This window comes from Euprymna scolopes, chromosome 15, assembly GCF_053919585.1.
Source record: "Euprymna scolopes isolate OS-2025 chromosome 15, ASM5391958v1, whole genome shotgun sequence".
NCBI classification, from domain to species: Eukaryota; Metazoa; Mollusca; class Cephalopoda; order Sepiida; family Sepiolidae; genus Euprymna; species Euprymna scolopes.
In genome coordinates this window covers 79,827,743-79,849,358 of record NC_136496.1, presented here as the reverse complement: position 1 = coordinate 79,849,358, position 21,616 = coordinate 79,827,743, and the positions used below count along the sequence as shown (strand labels likewise).

The window sequence follows — 21,616 nt, the reverse complement described above, 5'->3', positions numbered from 1 at the left end:
TATATATAATATATATGAAATATAATAACATTATATATATAATATATATGAAATATAATAACATTACATATATATATAATATATATGAAATATAATAACATTATATATATAATATATATGAAATATAATAACATTATATATATAATATATATGAAATATAATAACATTATATATATAATATATATGAAATATAATAACATTATATATATATATATATATATATATATATATATATATATATATATATATATATATATATATATATATATTATAAAACTAAAATGACCTTGTAACGGGGGTTGTAATCCACATCCAGTTTACGACTTCCGGTTGCGCATAAACATAAACCTATAACAGCGTAAACAAATAAACACAAATCGCCATTTATTTATTCAATTTATTCTCCATTTTTAATACACCTTTCTTAAAAATATTCATATATTTTCTTTTACACTGCCAACAAATAAATAACCCCGCCAATATTTTTTTTTAATTTACGTTACAAATAAACGTATTGTTTTACTGCGTACGTTTTCAGCGTCCCAATGGTTTTTTTTTTTTCGTTTAAATTATCCAAATAAACAATTGTTAATACTTTCTGCTTTTTTTTTACATCGTTCATTTCCGCATTGTCTTAATTAGTTTTATTGACCTTATTATTAACATAAATTAAATATTTGACCCAATAGGTCATGAATGTTTGTTTAAAATAAATGAAAAAAGTTACATTTTATTTTCATTTTCTATTTAAAAAGCCATTCTTAACATGGGGAGAGCGTTTTTAACTATTCTGTACTTTCAACTGACAATTTAATTTTAAAAAGATGTATCAAAATTTGAATTTAACTTTAAGTATTGTATCTGTTCAGTGCACATTTATCTATAACAACTTATAATGTATTTTTTTTGTTTAAAAAATAAACAATTATAAATAGAACGACTCATAGAAATCTATCTATATTCTTTTTTCATTTTAATATACTTTCATAGAAATGTTTGTGTTATGTCACAAAAACTATTTTCTTTACGTCACAAGCGTAACGCTCATACATTAATTCTATAGGAAATATAACATGCTGACTAAACGGGTCAAGAGTAATCTAGTGTATATATATATATATATATATATATATATATATATATATATATATATATATATTATACCAACATAATATATATATTATACGTACATAATATATATATTATACGTACATAATATACATATTATACCTACATAATATATATATTATACCTACATAATATATATATATTATACCTACATAATATATATATATATTATACCTACATAATATATATATATTATACCTACATAATATATATATTACACCTACATAATATATATATTATACCTACATAATATATATATTATACCTACATAATATATATATTATACCTACATAATATACATATTATACCTACATAATATATATATATATATTATACCTACATAATTAATATATATTATACCTACATAATATATATATATATATTATACCTACATAATATATATATATATTATACCTACATAACATATAGATATTATACCTACATAACATATAGATATTATACCTACATAACATATAGATATTATACCTACATAATATATATATATTATACCTAAAGAATATATATATTATACCTAAATAATATATATATATTATACCTACATAATATATATATATATTATACCTAAATAATATATATATATATTATACCTACATTATATATATATTATACCTACATTATATATATATTATACCTACATTATATATATATATTTTACCTACATTATATATATATATATTATACCAACAAGATATGCATATTATACCTTCATAATATGCATATTATACCTTCATGATATGCATATTATACCTACATTATATATATATTATACCTACATAATATATATATATATATTATACCTACATAATATATATATATTATACCTACATAATATATATATATTATAGCTACATAATATATATATATTATACCTACATAATATATATATTATACCTACATAATATATATATATATATTATACCTACATAATATATATATATTATACCTACATAATATATATATATTACACCTACATAATATATATATATTATACCTACATAATATATATATATTATACCTACATAATATATATATATTATACCTACATAATATATATTATACCTACATAATATATATTATACCTACATAATATATATATATTATACCTACATAGTATATATATATTATACCTACATAATATATATATATTATACCTACATAATATATATATATATTATACCTACATAATATATATATATATTATACCTACATAATATATATATATATATTATACCTACATAATATATATATATATTATACCTACATAATATATATATATATTATACCTACATAATATATATATATATTATACCTACATAATATATATATATATTATACCTACATAATATATATATATATTATACCTACATAATATATATATATTATACCTACATAATATATATATATATATATATATATATATATATATATATATATATATTATACCTACATTATAAAAGTGAAAGTGTCTGTCTGTCTGTCTGTTTACATTTTCCTACCAAATAACACTTTCAATTTTCGGTTTACACACCCGAGATTTACTGTTAAGAGGTCAAAGTTCAAGATTTGACCTTGAAAAACTCTGCCAAACTCCTCCGAAATTTTTTGATCTAAACATTTTAAATTTTAGATATAGGTTACTTGGACATGGATCTAAGTTTATAATTTTATTGTAGCCCAAAACAATAAATGAAAGTGGTCATAATTTGCGTCAAAGCATAAAAAAATTTTGACCTCTGCGTCTCTACGAAATTACTCAGACAATTTTTGGTCTAAACATTTGAAATTTTACATAAAGTGTATTCAGACATAGGGCAAACTTTTTAATGGTGTTTCTTGCTGAAAAGTTGACTTCCAAAGGGTCAAAGTTCAAAAGAATTTAACTTTGCTGTCTCTAGCAAACTATTAAGCCAATTTTTGGTCTAAACACTTGAAATTTTACATAAAAGGGTATTGAGATATGCGGCAAACTTTTTAATCGGTTTTGGGGCTAAAATTTTGCTAGCAAGATGTCAGTTTACATAATTGACTTTTGCAGAATCTACCAAACTCCTCCGCCAATTCTGAACCTGAACACTTGAAATTTTAGATGTAGGTTATTTGGACATAAGTCAAAATTTTTAATTTAATTAAAGCCCAAAACAAAAAATGTTAAGGGGTCAAAATTGTGGTCAAATCTTATAAAACATTGACGAATACGGTATCTAGCAACTTTTCTCTATGGTAGAAAGGCATTAGCGTACATATTCACACTTATATATATATAACTATTTCATTTATTCACATAAATTTACTATACGAAAGTATAAGCCTGACGAATCCTATAGTTGGATGAAACGCAGAATATTCAGTGTAGCTTAATCGCCATATATATTTTATAAATTACTATATATATATATATATATATATATATATATATATATATATATATATATATGCACATAAAGGAATGAACAGTACATAGTGCCTAAGCAAAGATGGGCGGAACTGCTAGTATATATAATATCTATATCTATCTATCTATATATCTATAAAAACAGAGATGTGTGTGCCACAGACGATTTCTGATTGGTTAATCCAATAATCACATCTCCTAAAAAACTATGGTTCCTACGCTCTTACCTTTACCATAAAATATTATGGCTTTATTTATTGTCCATCTTGGAAGGGTTTAATTTTTTCATAACTTGTTATTTACAAATTAAAAAAATACGAAACTTGCACAATCTAACAATCCAACCTACGACATCACGGCCGCCATTCTGGTGCTAGCCGCAGACACGTACACACAACACGAAAACAATGTTATGAAAATCTAGCAAAAATTAATTTTCCTGAAATTTTTCAATATTTAAAAATAAATTATGCCGGCTGATAAAATTTTGAAACTTTTTTTAAAAGCTAGAAAGATAAAATTTAAAAATACTTATTTTATATAAAACGCGCGTTCACTCGTGGTCTTTTCATTTCGGGTTTGTATTACTGTACACATAGATTCGAAAAAGTTGTCAAAAAACAAATATATAACAAATAAATGTTATTAAAGGCAAGATAAGTTACTTTTCTTCCAAACTGGATATATTTTTCGTGTTTTTATTGAATGTAACATATTTATTCAGCTCGAAAAACGGGTTTGTATTACTGTACACATAGATTCGAAAAAGTTGATAAGATACGAAACAATATGCATAATATAAACACAGCACGAAAACACGGGCGCGCACACACGCACACACACTCACGTCCACTACCGTCCTTGGCTACGTCACGTTGTTATCGCAACACGATAAACACACAGTAAATTTGATTTTCTTCATTTCTACGCAAATATTACGCAAATATAAATCATATAGAATATCTGTATGAATATAATTACACGTAATAGTTAAATAAAGATGATCATCGTATAAGAGAACCGAAAAAAAACTAATAGGGAATTAATTAAAAACGATAAAAAATGTGCACATTAGCTAGATCTTTTGTAGATGAATGCAATTCCACGACTCATAAATAACAAAGTTGTATTTTCTTTTTAAATAAATAGAAAAAAGACTATCAATACACACAAAAAATATAGATTTATTTTTGGGTAAAGTTCCCCCGGGTTTTCCTTTCACTTCAGTAAATAATGGTCTTTTGTTATATATATGGCGTACTATTATCCTTATATATGTGATGTTTATGTTTATATATATATATAAGTGATAGTGTCTGTGTGTGTCTGTGCGTCTGTGTGCATTTCCCTACGCTAAAACTCTGTCAATTTTAAGCCTACAGATTCGAAATTTGATATACAGGGTACTGAGATTTGGGAAAATCGATGTGATAGGTTTTCGACAGAAATTTGGCGATTAAGTGGTCAATATTCAACAATTTGACCTTTGAGAACTCTACCAAACTCCTCCTACAATTTAGGGTCTAAACACGTGATATTTTATATATAGATTCCTTGGACATGGATCTAACTTATTAACTTTACTTGATCCCTAAACAATAAATGTTAAGAGGTCATAATAGGGGTCAAAGTTTTAAAAAATTGACCTTTTTTTTTCCTCAGCATACACTTCAAAACACCTGGGCAACGCCGGGCACCGATTGCTAGTATATAACATATATATTATCTATCTATATATCTATAAAAGTGAACGTGTGTGTGTGCGTGTGTGTGTGTGTGTGTGTGTTATATTTCCCTACGCAATAACTCTGTCAATTTTAAGTCTACAGATTCGAAATTTGATATACAGGGTACTGAGATTTGGGAAAATCCTTGTGATCGGTTTTCGGCCAGAAATTTCGCTGTTAATGGGTCAATGTTCAACGATTTGACCTTTGTGAACTCTACCAAACTTCTCCGACAATTTTGGGTCTAAACACTTGAAATTTTAGATATAGATTCCTTGGACATGGGTCTAACTTAATAACTTGATTTCAGCCCCAAAGACTCAATGATAAGGGGTCATAATAGGGGTCAAAGTTAAAAAAATTGACTTTTCTTCTTTTTTTTTTCTTTTTTTTTTGCTCAATATACACGTCCAAACACCCGGGCAAAGCCGGGCTGAAATGCTAGTTTGAATTAATAAGAATAATAAGAAGAATTACAAAAATAAAAAGAAGAAGAAGAAGAAGAACATCAACAACTCAAAAAAAGGTTTTCGTTTTTTTGTTTTTGTTTTTGTTTTTGTTTTTTGCTATTGAAGATATTTCATTGGAGTTGGTTAATTAAATCTACAAAAATTTGTTTGAACTGCCAAAAGAAAATGACTAATATGTTGTTGAAAATGTTGAATATTTAATTAAGGACAAGTAATGAAAGTGAAAATAATGTGGTTTGAACGAAAAAGTAAAAACTCCTGATTGAAAAAAAAATCCACCCAAATTCAGAGAATTGTCTGGTCTGAAGAAATTTTTAGTATCTACAAATTGATAAATGTTAGTAAAAAGTATTTATCTTATTTAAAAAAAAATCAACTTATAAATTTATTTAAAGTCGCTTAGATTAGTCTGCCATTTTTTTATTTCAAGAACGATATACATCTTATTATACCCATAGTCGAAACTCATTGACCACCTTTACAAAGAAATAAGACTCCGAAGAGGTAATGTGTGGGCACAGCCGTCTAGAAAGAAAATGGCCGCCGAGTTCTTAGAATGCGTTCAACAAATTTTGTAAATGATGTTTATGACAATGATTTCATGCGGACTGAAAAAATAACAATATCCGAATTTGTGAACGTGCCTTACAATTTCGAAATGATTCCATGGATTGCCAAGCATCGGTTAATAGACAATTTTTACAAGCGCGAAATATATAATTTATCACGCACATTAAACCGTTATTCGCAGTCAATTAATGATTGGACATGGAAATGTTCAAAAGATAGATTTCGTCATTCCATACTCTAAAAAAAACAACTCTTTTTGTTGAGTGAACAATTTTTATACTTTATAGGCAACATGTATATATGTATATATATATATATATATATATTGCACATACATGTTGCATATATATGTATATATATACATACATGTTGCATATATATGTATATATATATATATATATATATATATACATACATGTTGCATATATACGTATAGATGTTGAATATATATATATACATGTTGCATACATATATATACATGTTGCATATATATATACATGTTGCATACATATATATACATGTTGCATACATATATACATGTTGCATACATATATATACATGTTGCATACATATATATACATGTTGCATACATATATATACATATATATACATGTTGCATATATATATACATGTTGCATATATATATACATGTTGCATATACGTATAGATGTTGAATATATATATATATACATGTTGCATATATATATATACATGTTGCATATATATACATGTTGCGTATATATATATATATATATATATTGCATATATATACACACATGTTGCGTATATATATACACACATGCTGCATATATGTACACACACATGTTACATATATATACACACATGTTACATATATATACACACATGTTACATATATATACATATATATATATATATATATATATATATATATATATATATATATATATATATATATATATATATATATATATATATATAGATGTTGCATATATATATATATATTATAAAGATTGTATATAAATTATAAAAATTGGTTAATTGCCATTTCCTGGAGGTATGAAATCTTTAATTTAACATGTGTATTACTAAGGCATTCCGTCCTCAAAATTAGGAGGAGGTTAAAGTAATTTAAGTGACTTTTCAAAAAAAAAAAAAAGAAGAAAGAAAGAAAGAAGCTTGTTTTGTTTTATTTTTTAAATATATTATATATTAAACATATTTTTTAAATATTTTAAAAATATTTTTAAATATATTATATATTAAACATATTTTTTAAATATTTAAAAAATATTTTTAAATATATTATATATTAAATATATTAACATTTATTTATGAATTAATAAATAACAAAAATGAAGATTAGATAGTTCTGATTTGGGTTTCTTTATTAATTTATTAAATCAGGGATAAAATTCTCATTTTAGTTTTTAAAAAAATCACTTTTTACTTTCATCGCCCGTCCATCCATGTATTATTTGGATTATTCAGATTACTGTTTTCATCTTAAGTGCTGTTTTCACGTTTCAGTCGACATAACCTCCGACCTTCTTCGGATATATCTTGTAGAAACTCAAGAATCGAGTCCTGAACATCGTCGAAAACGTTGTGAGACTAGCACTCAAGATCGGAACAATATTCCAAATAAACCGAATCCTACAAATTATTAATCGTCATCTAAAAAAAAAAAAAACAGAAACATTTCGAATCCAGTCTTACCATTAGCATGTAACGGCAATTTTTTTAATACGTCTTGTAAGAATATCTGGCATTCCTTTGTGTATTGGATGAATTCCTGCATGGTTGAGATACTTTCATTCCTAATGCACTTGGCGTCTGCAAAATAAAATACATTCCCAATTTACAAGAGTAATAAAAAAAAGTATGCGAGTATAATTTGGCATAACAATGTGCAGAGGTAAGTTTTGCATCCTGGAGAAGCCCCTTACACGGAATGAGGGTAGGGGGAGGGTTCCGAATCACTTTAAAGTTTTGTTCTTACTTAAAATCTTGTTAGTAAAAAATTATACAGTAAAAATACTTATATTTTCAACAGAGCTTATTTGCTATGACTTTTAATTTGTTTTAAACGTGAATTCTGTCAAACTTCCACTCGTTTAAAATAATAAGGAGTAATCTCTTAATAGACGCTCAGTATAATATAAAATTAGGATAGAATTCTTGGGGCCCTTAAACTGACCCTGTACTCCTTTATAACTATTTAGTGAAACTGATATGCAAACTGAATTTTTCATTTTTATCCCCCCCCCCAATCAACAAAGATTAGACCATTCCTGTAATGATCCGGTTCCTGTTGATTTTGTGGTGGGTGTAAAGTTCTGTTCAGTTCGAGGAGGTCCACCCTCCCAGGCTTTGCCTTCTCTCTTTGAGAAGGGGTAAGTTTATTGGTAATCGCTTGAGGCGCCCTCGCCGGGCAATGTCGATGGGGCTGCTCAGACACTTTTTTCAGGTCAGCTGATTTCTCAATCCCATTTTCCGACTCTGGTATCTAAATTCTTGCAGTGAGAGAGAACTAAATACCATGAATCTTTAATTATCTCTAGTGTTGTATTTGCGGTGGAACTGGGACAGTGTCTTTACTAAAGTATGTAAAACGCCATGAATTCAAGAACAATCGAAAGTAAACAAATATCCAGAACAATCGATGGCGATTCAAAAATATAGGTGACTAAGTGCGATCGTACGGGTGTCAAGTGAAATCTTAGCTTAGATATGAAAATGTTCCGATTACCAAACCAGACTTCTGTACGTTCGGTACGATCGCATATAGTGTCGCCTATATTTCTGAATCGTCCACTCGATCAATTTGTGTTACGAGCTATGCCGAGGAATCGTTTTACCTACGGATCACTGACAACATTCGAGTAATATGAGTGAGCAAAATTTTTGTTCGTTCTCTACTGTGTTATTCTGCATAGATTGGATTGACATGTTGTTGATTGTCTCTCGTAACCCCCTTGTTCATCTCTCTGATTATTCTGTTAATTTCTTCGCTCGTTTATGTCGTTCCTGTTCAATTTTTCAAGATTTAAAAGGTCCTAGCTTCTTTGTGGAACCAAACCTTTGACCGCATCAAATTCAATCCTGTTCACAAAATGACATAGCTACATTACGCATCATGTGACACATGTTACTCATATCATGTTACACATATCATGTTACACATATGTTATGCAGATGTTGCAAAAAAAGGTTGGCTTAACATTTCTAAAATCACCACAACATGCCTGCGACTGAACCATCTGAAGTTTTTGATAATCGATAAATAGTTATGAAACTTGAGATATTAAGGCTTTCAAAATTCGGGTTGGATCGTTATCATCAAAATAATAAACACGTCTAGGGGGGGGGGGCAAATTGTTGGTTGCGATCAGCCGTACAGTTAAGAAAGTAGATCTGGGCAAAATACAACGGAAATGGCAAAATACAACTGAAATGACAAAATACAACGGAAATTACAAAATACACCGGAAATGGCAAAATACACCGGAAATGACAAAATACAACGGAAATGGCAAAATACAACGGAAATGGCAAAATACAACGGAAATGACAAAATACAACGGAAATGACAAAATACAACGGAAATGGCAAGGAAAGGACAAAGGCGGATGAACAGTTGTAAAAGAAACATGTTCATTTAACCATAAACTCAAGTGGAAATGTAGAAGTACTGAACGAAATCGATCAATCCATAATTATTCTGGAATAGGAAATTTTGTACCTGGACAGCAATGGAGACTGGATGGGCAGGAATATGGGACACTGGATAGCTAGAAAGGCTAGAGATTTGAGAACTGGATCCTGGACAGCATAGAATGTCATCACACGGAAATCAACGGGAATGTACCTGAGGTGTGATAAAATGTTTCAGGTAGGTCAAGTCTGTGTGGATATGGCTAAGAGATGGATCGACAGGTACAGTGGTTGCAGGAAAGGCTAAATACTGGAGCTGGGCATTGGCAGTCCCCGGAACAAAGAGCCGGACATTGACAGGCATTGGATGTTGGACATTGATGAGCACTGAAACAGAGCTAGGCATTAACAGGCAATGAAACAAAGAGCCGGGGGTTACAGGCAACAACCGCTGGAAGAAGCTAGGGCAAGAATGGCTGATGCAGGAAGGAGTTGGAACGGCTGAGACAGAGCTGCTGAAAGTTGCTAGAGCATGAGGCACTAGAGTCAGAGCAACTGGAGGAGCTGCAGTGTAAAACTGGAGCTGAAGCTGCATGAGTTAGCTGGAGTCACAGGAGCTGGAAGCTACAGAAGTGAGTTGGAGCTGCAAGAGTCACTAACTAGACATCCACAGAAAACAGTGTGCAGAATACTGAGACATTGGGGAGGCTTATTGCCATCCAAAGAGTTACAGTATTAATGTTTGGTATATTTTATGTTAGGAAACCAGTCAGGAAATGGGGAGAGATAGAAAGAGAAAGGGGGAATAGGAAGAAGGAAGCGGGGAGTGGGTTGTTGTTTTTTTTGTTTTTGGTTTTGCAGAACATAATTAAGTTTTGCAAAAGGGAGTAGAAAAACAAAAAGCATCGATATTAAGTGCATTTCGTCTCAGCAACTTGATCTGGTAGCACCAGTCTTTGAAAGAGACATGAATTAAAGGCTAGGTTAGGGTTAGGGTTATTATATTTGGCGTTGGATGTTGCTGCTCGGATTTATGGTTATTGGCAGGGTTAAAGGAGAGTTGTTTTTACCGCCCCCACCCCACAAAAAACGTACAAACACAATATTCTTTGGAAAAAAATACGGTTATATGTCTTTAAACTGCTATTTGATTAAACACTGGCACAGAAATAAGTGATAATTTTACGTTAATGCTTGTTTTTGTTTTTTGTTTTTTGTTTGTTTTTGGTTTTTTGGGGGGTTTTTGCATAACAGCTGAAGGTCACTTTCTACTTTTAAATGTAGATATAATTTTCTTTTTGATTTAACCAATGCTTATATATTATTTCCAAGATTTTGATAAACTATTTCTGCGATTTTCATTTATATTTTTCACTTATGTCATTTTTTCCTAATATCCACTCGTGCCATTTTTACCTGAGCCATTTTTACCATAACATTTTTTTTTTCGGTGCCATTTTTATCTACATTCGTTATCAGCATCTACAGATTTCAGTTTTACTGATAGGTTAAAACAAATAAATATTTATGATTTGAAAAATTAAGTTTTAAACCAAAAACAAAAATTAAAACAATCGTTTTGAGAATTGGAAATTCGGCTCAATTTTTTCCAATTTCGATTCTCTAAAAAGTTTCGATTTTCCGGTTCCTAATTAGATTATATGTATACGTAATAAAAAAAAAAAATTTTTTAATTTAAAAAAAACAGTTATTTTATATAGATCAGATCGGTTCTTATAGAAATCATATTCCAAAGCAAATTGTGTGGGGGTTATTTTTGGGGTGGAGCCATGGATAGTTGAAGACCATTGTATGAAATTTCACTTTGATGGGGCTTTAATTTGGCAACAACGCTCTGAAGATGAGAGACTTGTTTATAATTTGAATTTATTTCATATATATATATATATATATATATATATATATATATATATATATATATTCTAGAAACACATGTTAGCTTTTCTTTGTTTCACATCGACAATAAATAACAGCATGACATAACTTTGATCTGTCAGTTATATATATTAATCGTAATTAATGCTTCAATGTCATTATGATAAATGCAGCATCAAACATTGTCAAACTGCATTAAACAAGGGAAAAGATAAAGTACTGTCCACCGTCCTAACTATATACTCCAACAATCTACATTCTTGCACAATTTGTGGACTTCTTTGTAGACCATTAGCTGCACTGAAATGTTATCTGCAACTCACACACAAAGTTAAATATTTGAAATTGTAAGAACCTCGTATGTCGAAATCGACAGGAGAGTCCATGATATATATATATAAGTGAAAATTTGTGTGTGTGTGTGTGTGTGTGTGTGTGTGTGTGTGTGTGTGTGTGTGTGTGTGTGTGTGTGTGTGTGTGTGTGCGTGTGTGTGTGTATACATTCCCTATCAAATAACTCTTTCAATTTTCGGTCTACAGACTCGAGATTAGACAAACGGGCTGTTGAAATTTGGGAAAATTTTTTTAATCGGTTTTCGGCCAGAAATTTGGCTGTTAAGAGGTTAAAATTCAACGATTTGACCTCTAAGAACTCTACCAAACTCCTCCGCCAATTTTGGGTCTAAACGCTTTAAATTTTAGATAGAGGTTACTTAGACATGGATCTAACTTTATAATTTGATTTGAGTCCAAAACAATAAATGCTAAGGGGTCATAATTGGTGTCAAAGTTTTTAAAAATTGACCTCTGCGGTCTCTACCAAATTACTCAGCCAATTCTTGGTCTAAACATTTGAAATTTTGCATAAAGTATATTCAAACATAGGACAAGTTTTTAATCATTTTTTTTTGTTTTTGTTTTTGTTGTTTTTTGTTTTGTTTTGTTTTGTTTTTTTTGCTGAAAATCTGGCTTCCAAGTGATTAAAGTTCAAAAGATTTTACCTTTGCGATCTCTAGCAAACTATTAAGCCAATTTTCTGCCTAAACATTTGAAATTTTACAGAAAAGGGTATTCAGTCATGTAGCAAAATATATGAAATTTTAGATGTAGGTTACTTGAACATGTGTCAAACAATTTAATTTAATTTGAGTCTAAAGCAATATATATATATGCACATAAAGTTACGAACAGTACATAGGGCCCGAACAAAGCCAGGCGTAACTGCTAATTATATATATATATATATATATATATATATATATATAAACAGAGATGTGTGTGCCACAGACGATTTCTGATTGGTTAATCCAATAATCACATCTCCTAAAAAACTATGGTTCCTACGCTCTTACCTTTACCATTAAATATTATGGCTTTATTTATTTCCATCTTGGAAGGGTTTAATTTTTTCACAACTTGTTATTTACAAATTAAAAAAATACGAAACTTACACAATCTAACAATCCAACCTACGACATCACGGCCGCCATTCTGGTGCTAGCCGCAGACACGTACACACAACACGAAAACAATGTTTTGAAAATCTAGCAAAAATTAATTTTCCTGAAATTTTTCAATATTTAAAAATAAATTATGCCGGCTGATAAAATTTTAAAACTTTTTTTTAAAGCTAGAAAGATAAAATTTAAAAATACTTATTTTTATATAAAACGCGCGTTCACTCGTGGTCTTTTCATTTCGGGTTTGTATTACTGTACACATAGATTCGAAAAAGTTGTCAAAAAACAAATATATAACAAATAAATGTTATTAAAGGCAAGATAAGTTACTTTTCTACCAAACTGGATATATTTTTCGTGTTTTTATTGAATGTAACATATTTATTCAGCTCGAAAAACGGGTTTGTATTACTGTACACATAGATTCGAAAAAGTTGATAAGATACGAAACAATATGCATAATATAAACACAGTACAAAAACACGCGCGCACACACGCACACACACTCACGTCCACTACCGTCCTTGGCTACGTCACGTTGTTATGGCAACACGATAAACACACAGTAAATTTGATTTCCTTCATTTCTACGCAAATATTACGCAAATATAAATCATATAGAATATCTGTATGAATATAATTACACGTAATAGTTAAATAAAGATCATCATCGTATAAGAGAACCGAAAAAAAAAACTAATAGGGAATTAATTAAAAACGATAAAAAAATGTGCACATTAGCTAGATCTTTTGTAGATGAATGCAATTCCACGACTCATAAATAACAAAGTTGTATTTTCTTTTTAAATAAATAGAAAAAAAGGGGTGTTGATAAGACTATCAATACACACAAAAAATATAGATTTATTTTTGGGTAAAGTTCCCCCGGGTTTTCCTTTCACTTCAGTAAATAATGGTCTTTTGTTATATATATGGCGTACTATTATCCTTATATATGTGATGTTTATGTTTATATATATATAAGTGATAGTGTCTGTGTGTGTCTGTGCGTCTGTGTGCATTTCCCTACGCTAAAACTCTGTCAATTTTAAGCCTACAGATTCGAAATTTGATATACAGGGTACTGAGATTTGGGAAAATCGATGTGATAGGTTTTCGACAGAAATTTGGCGATTAAGTGGTCAATATTCAACAATTTGACCTTTGAGAACACTACCAAACTCCTCCTACAATTTAGGGTCTAAACACGTGATATTTTATATATAGATTCCTTGGACATGGATCTAACTTATTAACTTTACTTGATCCCTAAATAATAAATGTTAAGAGGTCATAATAGGGGTCAAAGTTTTAAAAAATTAACCTTTTTTTTTTTCCTCAGCATACACTTCAAAACACCTGGGCAACGCCGGGCACCGATTGCTAGTATATATATATATAATATATATATATATATATATATATATATATATATATATATATATATATATATATATATATATATATATATATATTATTTGAAACAAATTAAAACATTACTGGTTTTAAAACAAAATAATATTGTTTTGTATTTACATTAAGGGAAGCTGTAAATTTATACGAAGGCCTAAAAGCTCTTCCAAACGATACAGCACCATATTCAGCCCCCTCCATACTCCTAAAATATGCAACTCTATGATAACTGTTGCCAAAACAGCTGGATATAAAAATGTAAATGATGGCGAAACGGACTTTTTAGGAGAGAGAGAGAGGCCCAACTGGCAACGTAAGAACACACCTAATTATGCATGGAAAGGACGCTAAGGTAACCGGGCAGACGATCTAAATGGAGCAATAAGAAATGTCATAAAATCATAATCGCTTGTCGTCATCCAGTAGTCAAGTGCAGTTACAACTCATTCTTCAGAGAGGGTTGGAAGGAGGGTTATAATGTAGCATTTCAATAACAAGCATTTTTACAACAATAGTTCGCACATATCGTTTCCAGAAAGAAACGCGTACTTATGCACTTGTGGAGTTGTTGCCAGTGAGCGATCAATAAACAAATCTCTATCTCTACTTTAGAACCTGGCCTTCGGGACAAGATCAAAGTGTAGCATCTTTTCCGGCAGATACTGCAAGCAAATACCATATGTGGGGGAAACTCCACATATCAGACCTTGGTCAATGTAGGGGCAACCCTTCATACCAATTGTCACTATCCAGCTCCCATTTCCCACCCATCGGGAGCTGGTCCCCTTTTTCCCTTCCCCCTCCCTCTCTCTCTCCACATTAAAAAACGGCCTTGTGCCTAATTTGCTCAGTGGGGAAGCAAATAAATACAATCTTTTCCAGCAGATACTGCAAGCAAAGACCATATGTGGGAGCAATCCCACATATAAGACCTTGGTCAATGTAGGGGCAACCCTTCATACCAATTGTTACTATCCAGCTCCCCTACTCCCCGGAGAGTTGGTCCCCATTTCCCCTTCACTCCTCACTTTAAAAATCGGCCTTGTGCCTAATTTGCTCAGTGGGGGAGCAAATAAATACCTCAAAGTGTAGTATCTGTTCTTCAGATGCTGCACTTCTATTTCTTGTTCTCTTTCGGTGGAGGAGAAATCCTTCACGACTGAGACAATTTTTATTTTTGTACCTTTTCTCCACGTTAAAAAACGACCCTGGTGTCTAACTCTGTCCCGTGAGGAGGCATAGTAAATAGGTACTTATATATAAAATGGAACTCTGCGTGAGTGTGAGCAGTGTGTGTGTGTGTGTGTGTGTGTGTGTGTACAAATGTGTGGGTGTGTGTGGGTGTAAATGTGTTAGAGCGTGAGTGTGTGAGTCTGAGTTGTGTGAGTGTGTGTGCGTGCGAATGTGTAGGTGTATATGTGTGAGTTTGTCTTAGTGCGTGAGTGTGTGCGTGAGAGAGTTCTATATAGATTTCAAACGACTGGGCCTATTTTTATGAAATTTTACACAAGTGTACTTTACGTGCCTGGGAGTGTTCTTAGCTAGGTTTAGTATCGGAAAGCGATTATCAAAAAAAATCAATTAAAAAAAGAATAGTCCGATTTTGACCTAAGTTAACACTTTGATACAGCCTAACATCACAAGTGCATTCGAGAAGTTTTATCACTGCACAAGCAGAAGGGCCCGGCGTATAAAATCAGCAGTAGGTTCTTTGATAATACAGGATAGAAATTAATCTTTCTGTCTAGAGTATACGGCTAAGCTGTCCTGACATAAACTTAATGTAATCCTCCCGAAATTGATACTAGTTAACATAATCTTTACTTATTGGCGTAGGGCCCAACATATAACAATAAGAAGCAGTGAACAAAGTAAAACAATCTAAAAACTATATATATATATATATATATATATATATATATATATATATATATAGTTTTTAGTAGTAATCTGCTTTCCATCTCTCTATCTATCTATCCACACACACACACACACACACACACACACAATTATATATATAAATATATAGATATATATACATCATAATTTTATGCGGGATGAAAAATTTCATTATTGCAATCATGACAGGAAGACCCGTTTTGATGTTCATGATTAAAAGTGATAAATAAGAAGAAAAAAAACATGTAATGGGGAGAGGCCAACTGACCGGTTTCGCCCTCACTTTTCATAAGCTGAATCGAAGAATTTCTTTTTTTTTTTCGAGTGAAATGGGGTATGATACATTTAAAATAAAATCGGAGACGATACTTTTTCTTTTTTAAAGTGTTATAATGTCTTACAAAAAAAAAGAAAAAGAAAACGGGATACACTATATGTCTAAAATAACGCAACGTATGATATCACTTCCAGACTGATCACGTTCAAACCTAAGAGACATTCCCTCTGCTTGCAGAGAGAAGGCTTCTTCAAGCAAATGTGAATAGTCTCCAAGTGGTAGGTCGAATAGTGAATGAGTCAGTGCTAAAGTTCGTGGCACATCTACCCTGCTAGAAAGTTACTTATGCCTGAAAGTATACTGTATCTCTACAAGGCCACCATTCGCCCATGTATGGAGTATTGTTGTCACATTTGGGCTGGTGCACCTGCTACTAGTCTCTCACTCCTGAACAGACTCAAAAAAAGAGTCTTCAACCTGATAGGTCCTGAACTGTCATCTAAGCTTCAACCTCTGTCCCATCGACGAAATGTTGCACCCCTCTGTCTGTTTTACAAGTATTTTGATGGTGAATGCTCTGACGAACTACAAACACTTGTACCCTCTGGACATAAATACCCCCGACAAACTCGAGAAGCAGCAAAGTCCCACCCCTACACAGTAGAGATTCCTTCTACTCTAATACTTTCTTTCCCAGAGCTTCTAGACTTTGGAATTCCCTTCCATGTTCCTGATTCCCCAACTGTACTGACATGCAGAAGTTCAAGTGTAATGTGAACAAATATCTTGCTGCTCAACTCCCTACATAGTATCCCTGCAACTTATGTCCCTGATAGTAATCCCCTATATCAAAGTGGCACTGTGCCTTGTTTGAGGTGAACATGTAATGAAGAAAAAGAAAAACTTTTATTGTCAGCGTGATCAGCAAAATCGCTCATTTTTTTCAACCCAGTCGATTGATTGCCTGCTCTATTTGGGAACCAACCACAGTGCACCAGAAGGAAGCTTATATGCCTCCCCGCAGTGACTTAGTCCACAATACATTGCACTGTAGAGAAACTACTGTTGAGTTTATGAAATTTTTATATAATGTCTTTAATTAAAGTTTAGGATGCAAATGTCAAGTATCATGGTTAATTGTGCTCTAAACAGAAACATTCATTTTGAATGTACGCCTATCTTATCAAAGAACCTATTGCTGATCTTATACGCCGAGCCCTTCTGTTTGTGTGGTGATAAAATTTCTCAAATGCACTTGTGAAGTTAGGCTGTATAAAAATGTTAACTTTAATCAAAATCGAACTGTCCTTTCTTCAATCGTATTTTTTTATTATTGATTTTCGTTACTTATTGGATATATTTTGATACAAAACCTATTTAAGAACACTCCCAGGCACATAAAGTACATTTGTATAAAGTTTCATAAAAATCGGCCCAGCTGTTTTGGAGTCCATTTGGGAATTCTCTCTCTCTCTCCCTCTCTCTCTCTCTCCCTCTCTCTCTCTCTCTCTCTCTCTCTCACACACACACACACACAAAGTGCCTTTTATATATAAGATAGATTTTTGTTTCTCAATGTTTTTTTTGTTTTTGTTTTTTCACATTAACAAAGTATTATTTTTCTATTTTTTTTTTTTTACAGAGGATTGTTAAATTTCATTCATCACGACCTTGTTTGATCGTTTTAATTTGAATCAAATTATTAAACCATAATAAAATTTTAAACACTGTGCATGCACAAACATGATTTCAAATTCAAGTGTGACAGACGGATATAAATATTGTTTCAAACTTAAGAATAACCGACTGGTGGACAAAGCCTCATATAGAGATATTTTCCTTTTTTGTGTAAAATTAAATATATATCAGTAAAGAAAATAAAAATAAAAAAATTTCAAGAAAAGTAAACACTGGCAAAAGATATAGTTGCAGTTTCAAATCATCGCTTCCACTATGTCAACAAACTCGAATCCTCATCAACAGAAACCTTACTCTTCTCCAAATATATCACAGCTATGCTTGCTAAAAATAGCAACAACTTTTTCTTTAACAACAAAGAGAAAAATACAAAATTCAATTTTTCGCAATGAAACAAAATAACAGACATTTTTGGATGAAAAATAAAATATATACAAACAATAAACACCCAAGACATTTTGCCCGTAAGTAATACGGCCAAAAATTAATAATAGTGGTTGATTTGTTTATCAAGACAGTCGACTGTAGCATAAAGAGCTTTCTATGAAATCAGGGGTTTCACAGCAAATTTTAATTCTCAGACCGGGAGTTAGGAGCACACCTATTCCTACTTGACGAGAGTCAAGTCAGCATAGCCAGTCGCCATGGGAACCAGGAGTGACAGCAGTAGTGTCCAAATAGCCCTTGTCAGGGCTACTCAACAAACTATTAATGCGGGTCACAAACTACCTATGTACAATATAGTGTGCCATTTCAGTTCCTAAACCTGCTTCAACCCTGGCTCATTTCCAACGCTTCCCGCTCACTCCTGCATCTTCTATCGACTTCAGCTTACTCCTGCAGCCTCCAGTGCTCACTTCAGCGGTTCCAGCCTACTCCTGCAGCTTCCAGCGATTCCAGCCACCAGCTCCTGCAGCCCACTGACATCCAGCCACCTGTTCCGGTGCTCACTGACTTCTGGCTACCAGTTTCCAGCATCAGATCTTACCCATACAATTCGGATCAACCCGGGACACATCATCCTATCTCAGGGACCCAAAAACCTCAACTTTAAGAGACGCCCGTTCTCACTCCAACCAATCTCCATTCTCCATTGACGTTCATTTTATCTTTTTTCTTGAAAAACAAAAAATAAAACACGCTATCCTATCATATTTAACTGAACATTTGCGTTTGTCATCTCTCTTTGCTATAGCCGTAATTTTCCTTGCCTTGTGTCTACTTTATTAGTTGTACGGTCGATTGGCACCCTCAATCTGTCGACCCTCTGCAATAATATAATTATAAAATATTGTTCTTTTTACTCTTTTTCATCCCAAACAAGGCGTATTGCCACTTGGATGTCCTTATGTATGGCCTTCACCGAGGAACTCCATCTACCCCTTGTATGTTGTATGATAATCCCCTGGAATATCAGCAGGAAGCTAACAAGTGCTTCAATTGTCCAAGAGTGACCTGAAACTATGCAAGGCAGAGGCATTCAGCTCCCTGAGGTATAATACATAGTCGCATGACATCACTTTTATACACAAATATAAAATCATTTCTTCATCACTAAGGAAGTACTATACTTCAAATTTCTCTGAAGTTCTTTTAGTCATTTGCCGTGAACGATTCTGATAACCAATGCACGGATCCTAAGGTACTCAAATGTCGTTGATGATCAATGGTAACAATTTTATTAACCTTCCTCGGGAAGTTGTTATCTTAATGACCCTCATAGAAATCTAATTGCTGTAGTTTTTTTTTTTTGTTTTTTTTTTGTTTGTTTTTGTTTTTTTTTTGTTTTGTTTTTGTTTTCATTCCCCCCCCCCCGAACATTACCACTTGGAATGAAGAGGCTACTATTTGGGATCGTGTCTAACAGCGGACTGTGGCGAGTTGAAGCAGCAAGATGTCTGTTCACATTACATTTAAATTTATTACAGTCAGTGAAGCAAGAAACCGGAAGGGAAATTCAAAAGTTTAGTAGTCCAAGGGAAGAAACTAAGAATAGAAGGCTTTCTGGAATCTAAGGATCTCAACAGTGAAGAGGCGAGAATTTGCTGCATGTTAGGTTAGTCGGGGGTATGTACGTCGTGAGGACACAAGTGATATGAGTTCATTCAGAGCACATTCCATTAAAGTACTTGTAAAATGGGCACAGGGATGCGACATTACAGTGATTGGACAAAGTACTGGACCTGTTAGATTGGAGACTTTTTTGGACTCAATGTGAAAGATTAAAATGTAAAAATATAGTTTTCATAATTTTAGTAAATGTAATTTGATTGTGATAATTCTATTTATTTATTTATTTATTTTTTTTTTTTTGCAGTGAGATTTTGTGACTCTACTTATAAAGTAAATTTTGCTATTAAACACAAAGTAAATTACAATCGAAAATTCAATTATTTAAACTTTAGTTATTTATTTTGGGAGAAATAAAATCTTCAGGTTATTATATCAAAGTAAGTATCAAATATTCAAATTATTAACACCATTCTTTTTACTGTTCACTTTTAGAAAGAATTGAGATAAATTAATGTTTTCTGCTGCTATCAGATCAGACTGAAGATACTGGCTTCCCGACTTAAAATGGGCTAAATGATGTGAGTGTTTCCTATTTTTTTTTTTCAAAACTCAATCATGTTCGATAAAGTCTAAAACAAAAACACTTTTCTTCTACAAAACAACCAAACTAAACACCATGAATAAATATTTGAAGATAAAAAGAACTTAAAGCATAAAATTACTGCATCTGGCATTAAGTAACCCGAAAAAGGTTGAAATGCTGTAGAATAAAACAATGAAATCAAACTAATTACGCTTAAATATCGCTTCTATTTACCGAAAGAGAAACTTGGATTTTTTTTTTTCTATTTCACAGTAAAGATAATAATTTAACTTGATCGTCTGTTCTTTAAGTTTTATTAATTTTATAGAATTAAAATATTTTAACTTAAAAAAAAATAATATTGCCCTTTTTAAAAATTCTTTTGTTTTTTGTTCGAGGGGTCATATTGCTGACATTTTTAGAGCTGCGCGGG

The 21,616-nt window shown here is 31.4% G+C and overlaps 1 protein-coding gene across 6 annotated transcripts in view; it reads right to left on the bottom strand.

The window, feature by feature from the left end:
- The window catches only part of LOC145293936 (uncharacterized), a 439,557-nt gene that overhangs the window by 354,455 nt on the left and 63,486 nt on the right, over positions 1-21,616 (bottom strand). For all 6 annotated transcript variants that reach the window (XM_080140784.1, XM_080140780.1, XM_080140782.1 and 3 more), the window contains one exon: positions 8,007-8,123. In XM_080140784.1, the coding sequence (XP_079996910.1) occupies positions 8,007-8,123 (117 nt within the window). The remainder of the gene's footprint in view (positions 1-8,006; positions 8,124-21,616) is intronic.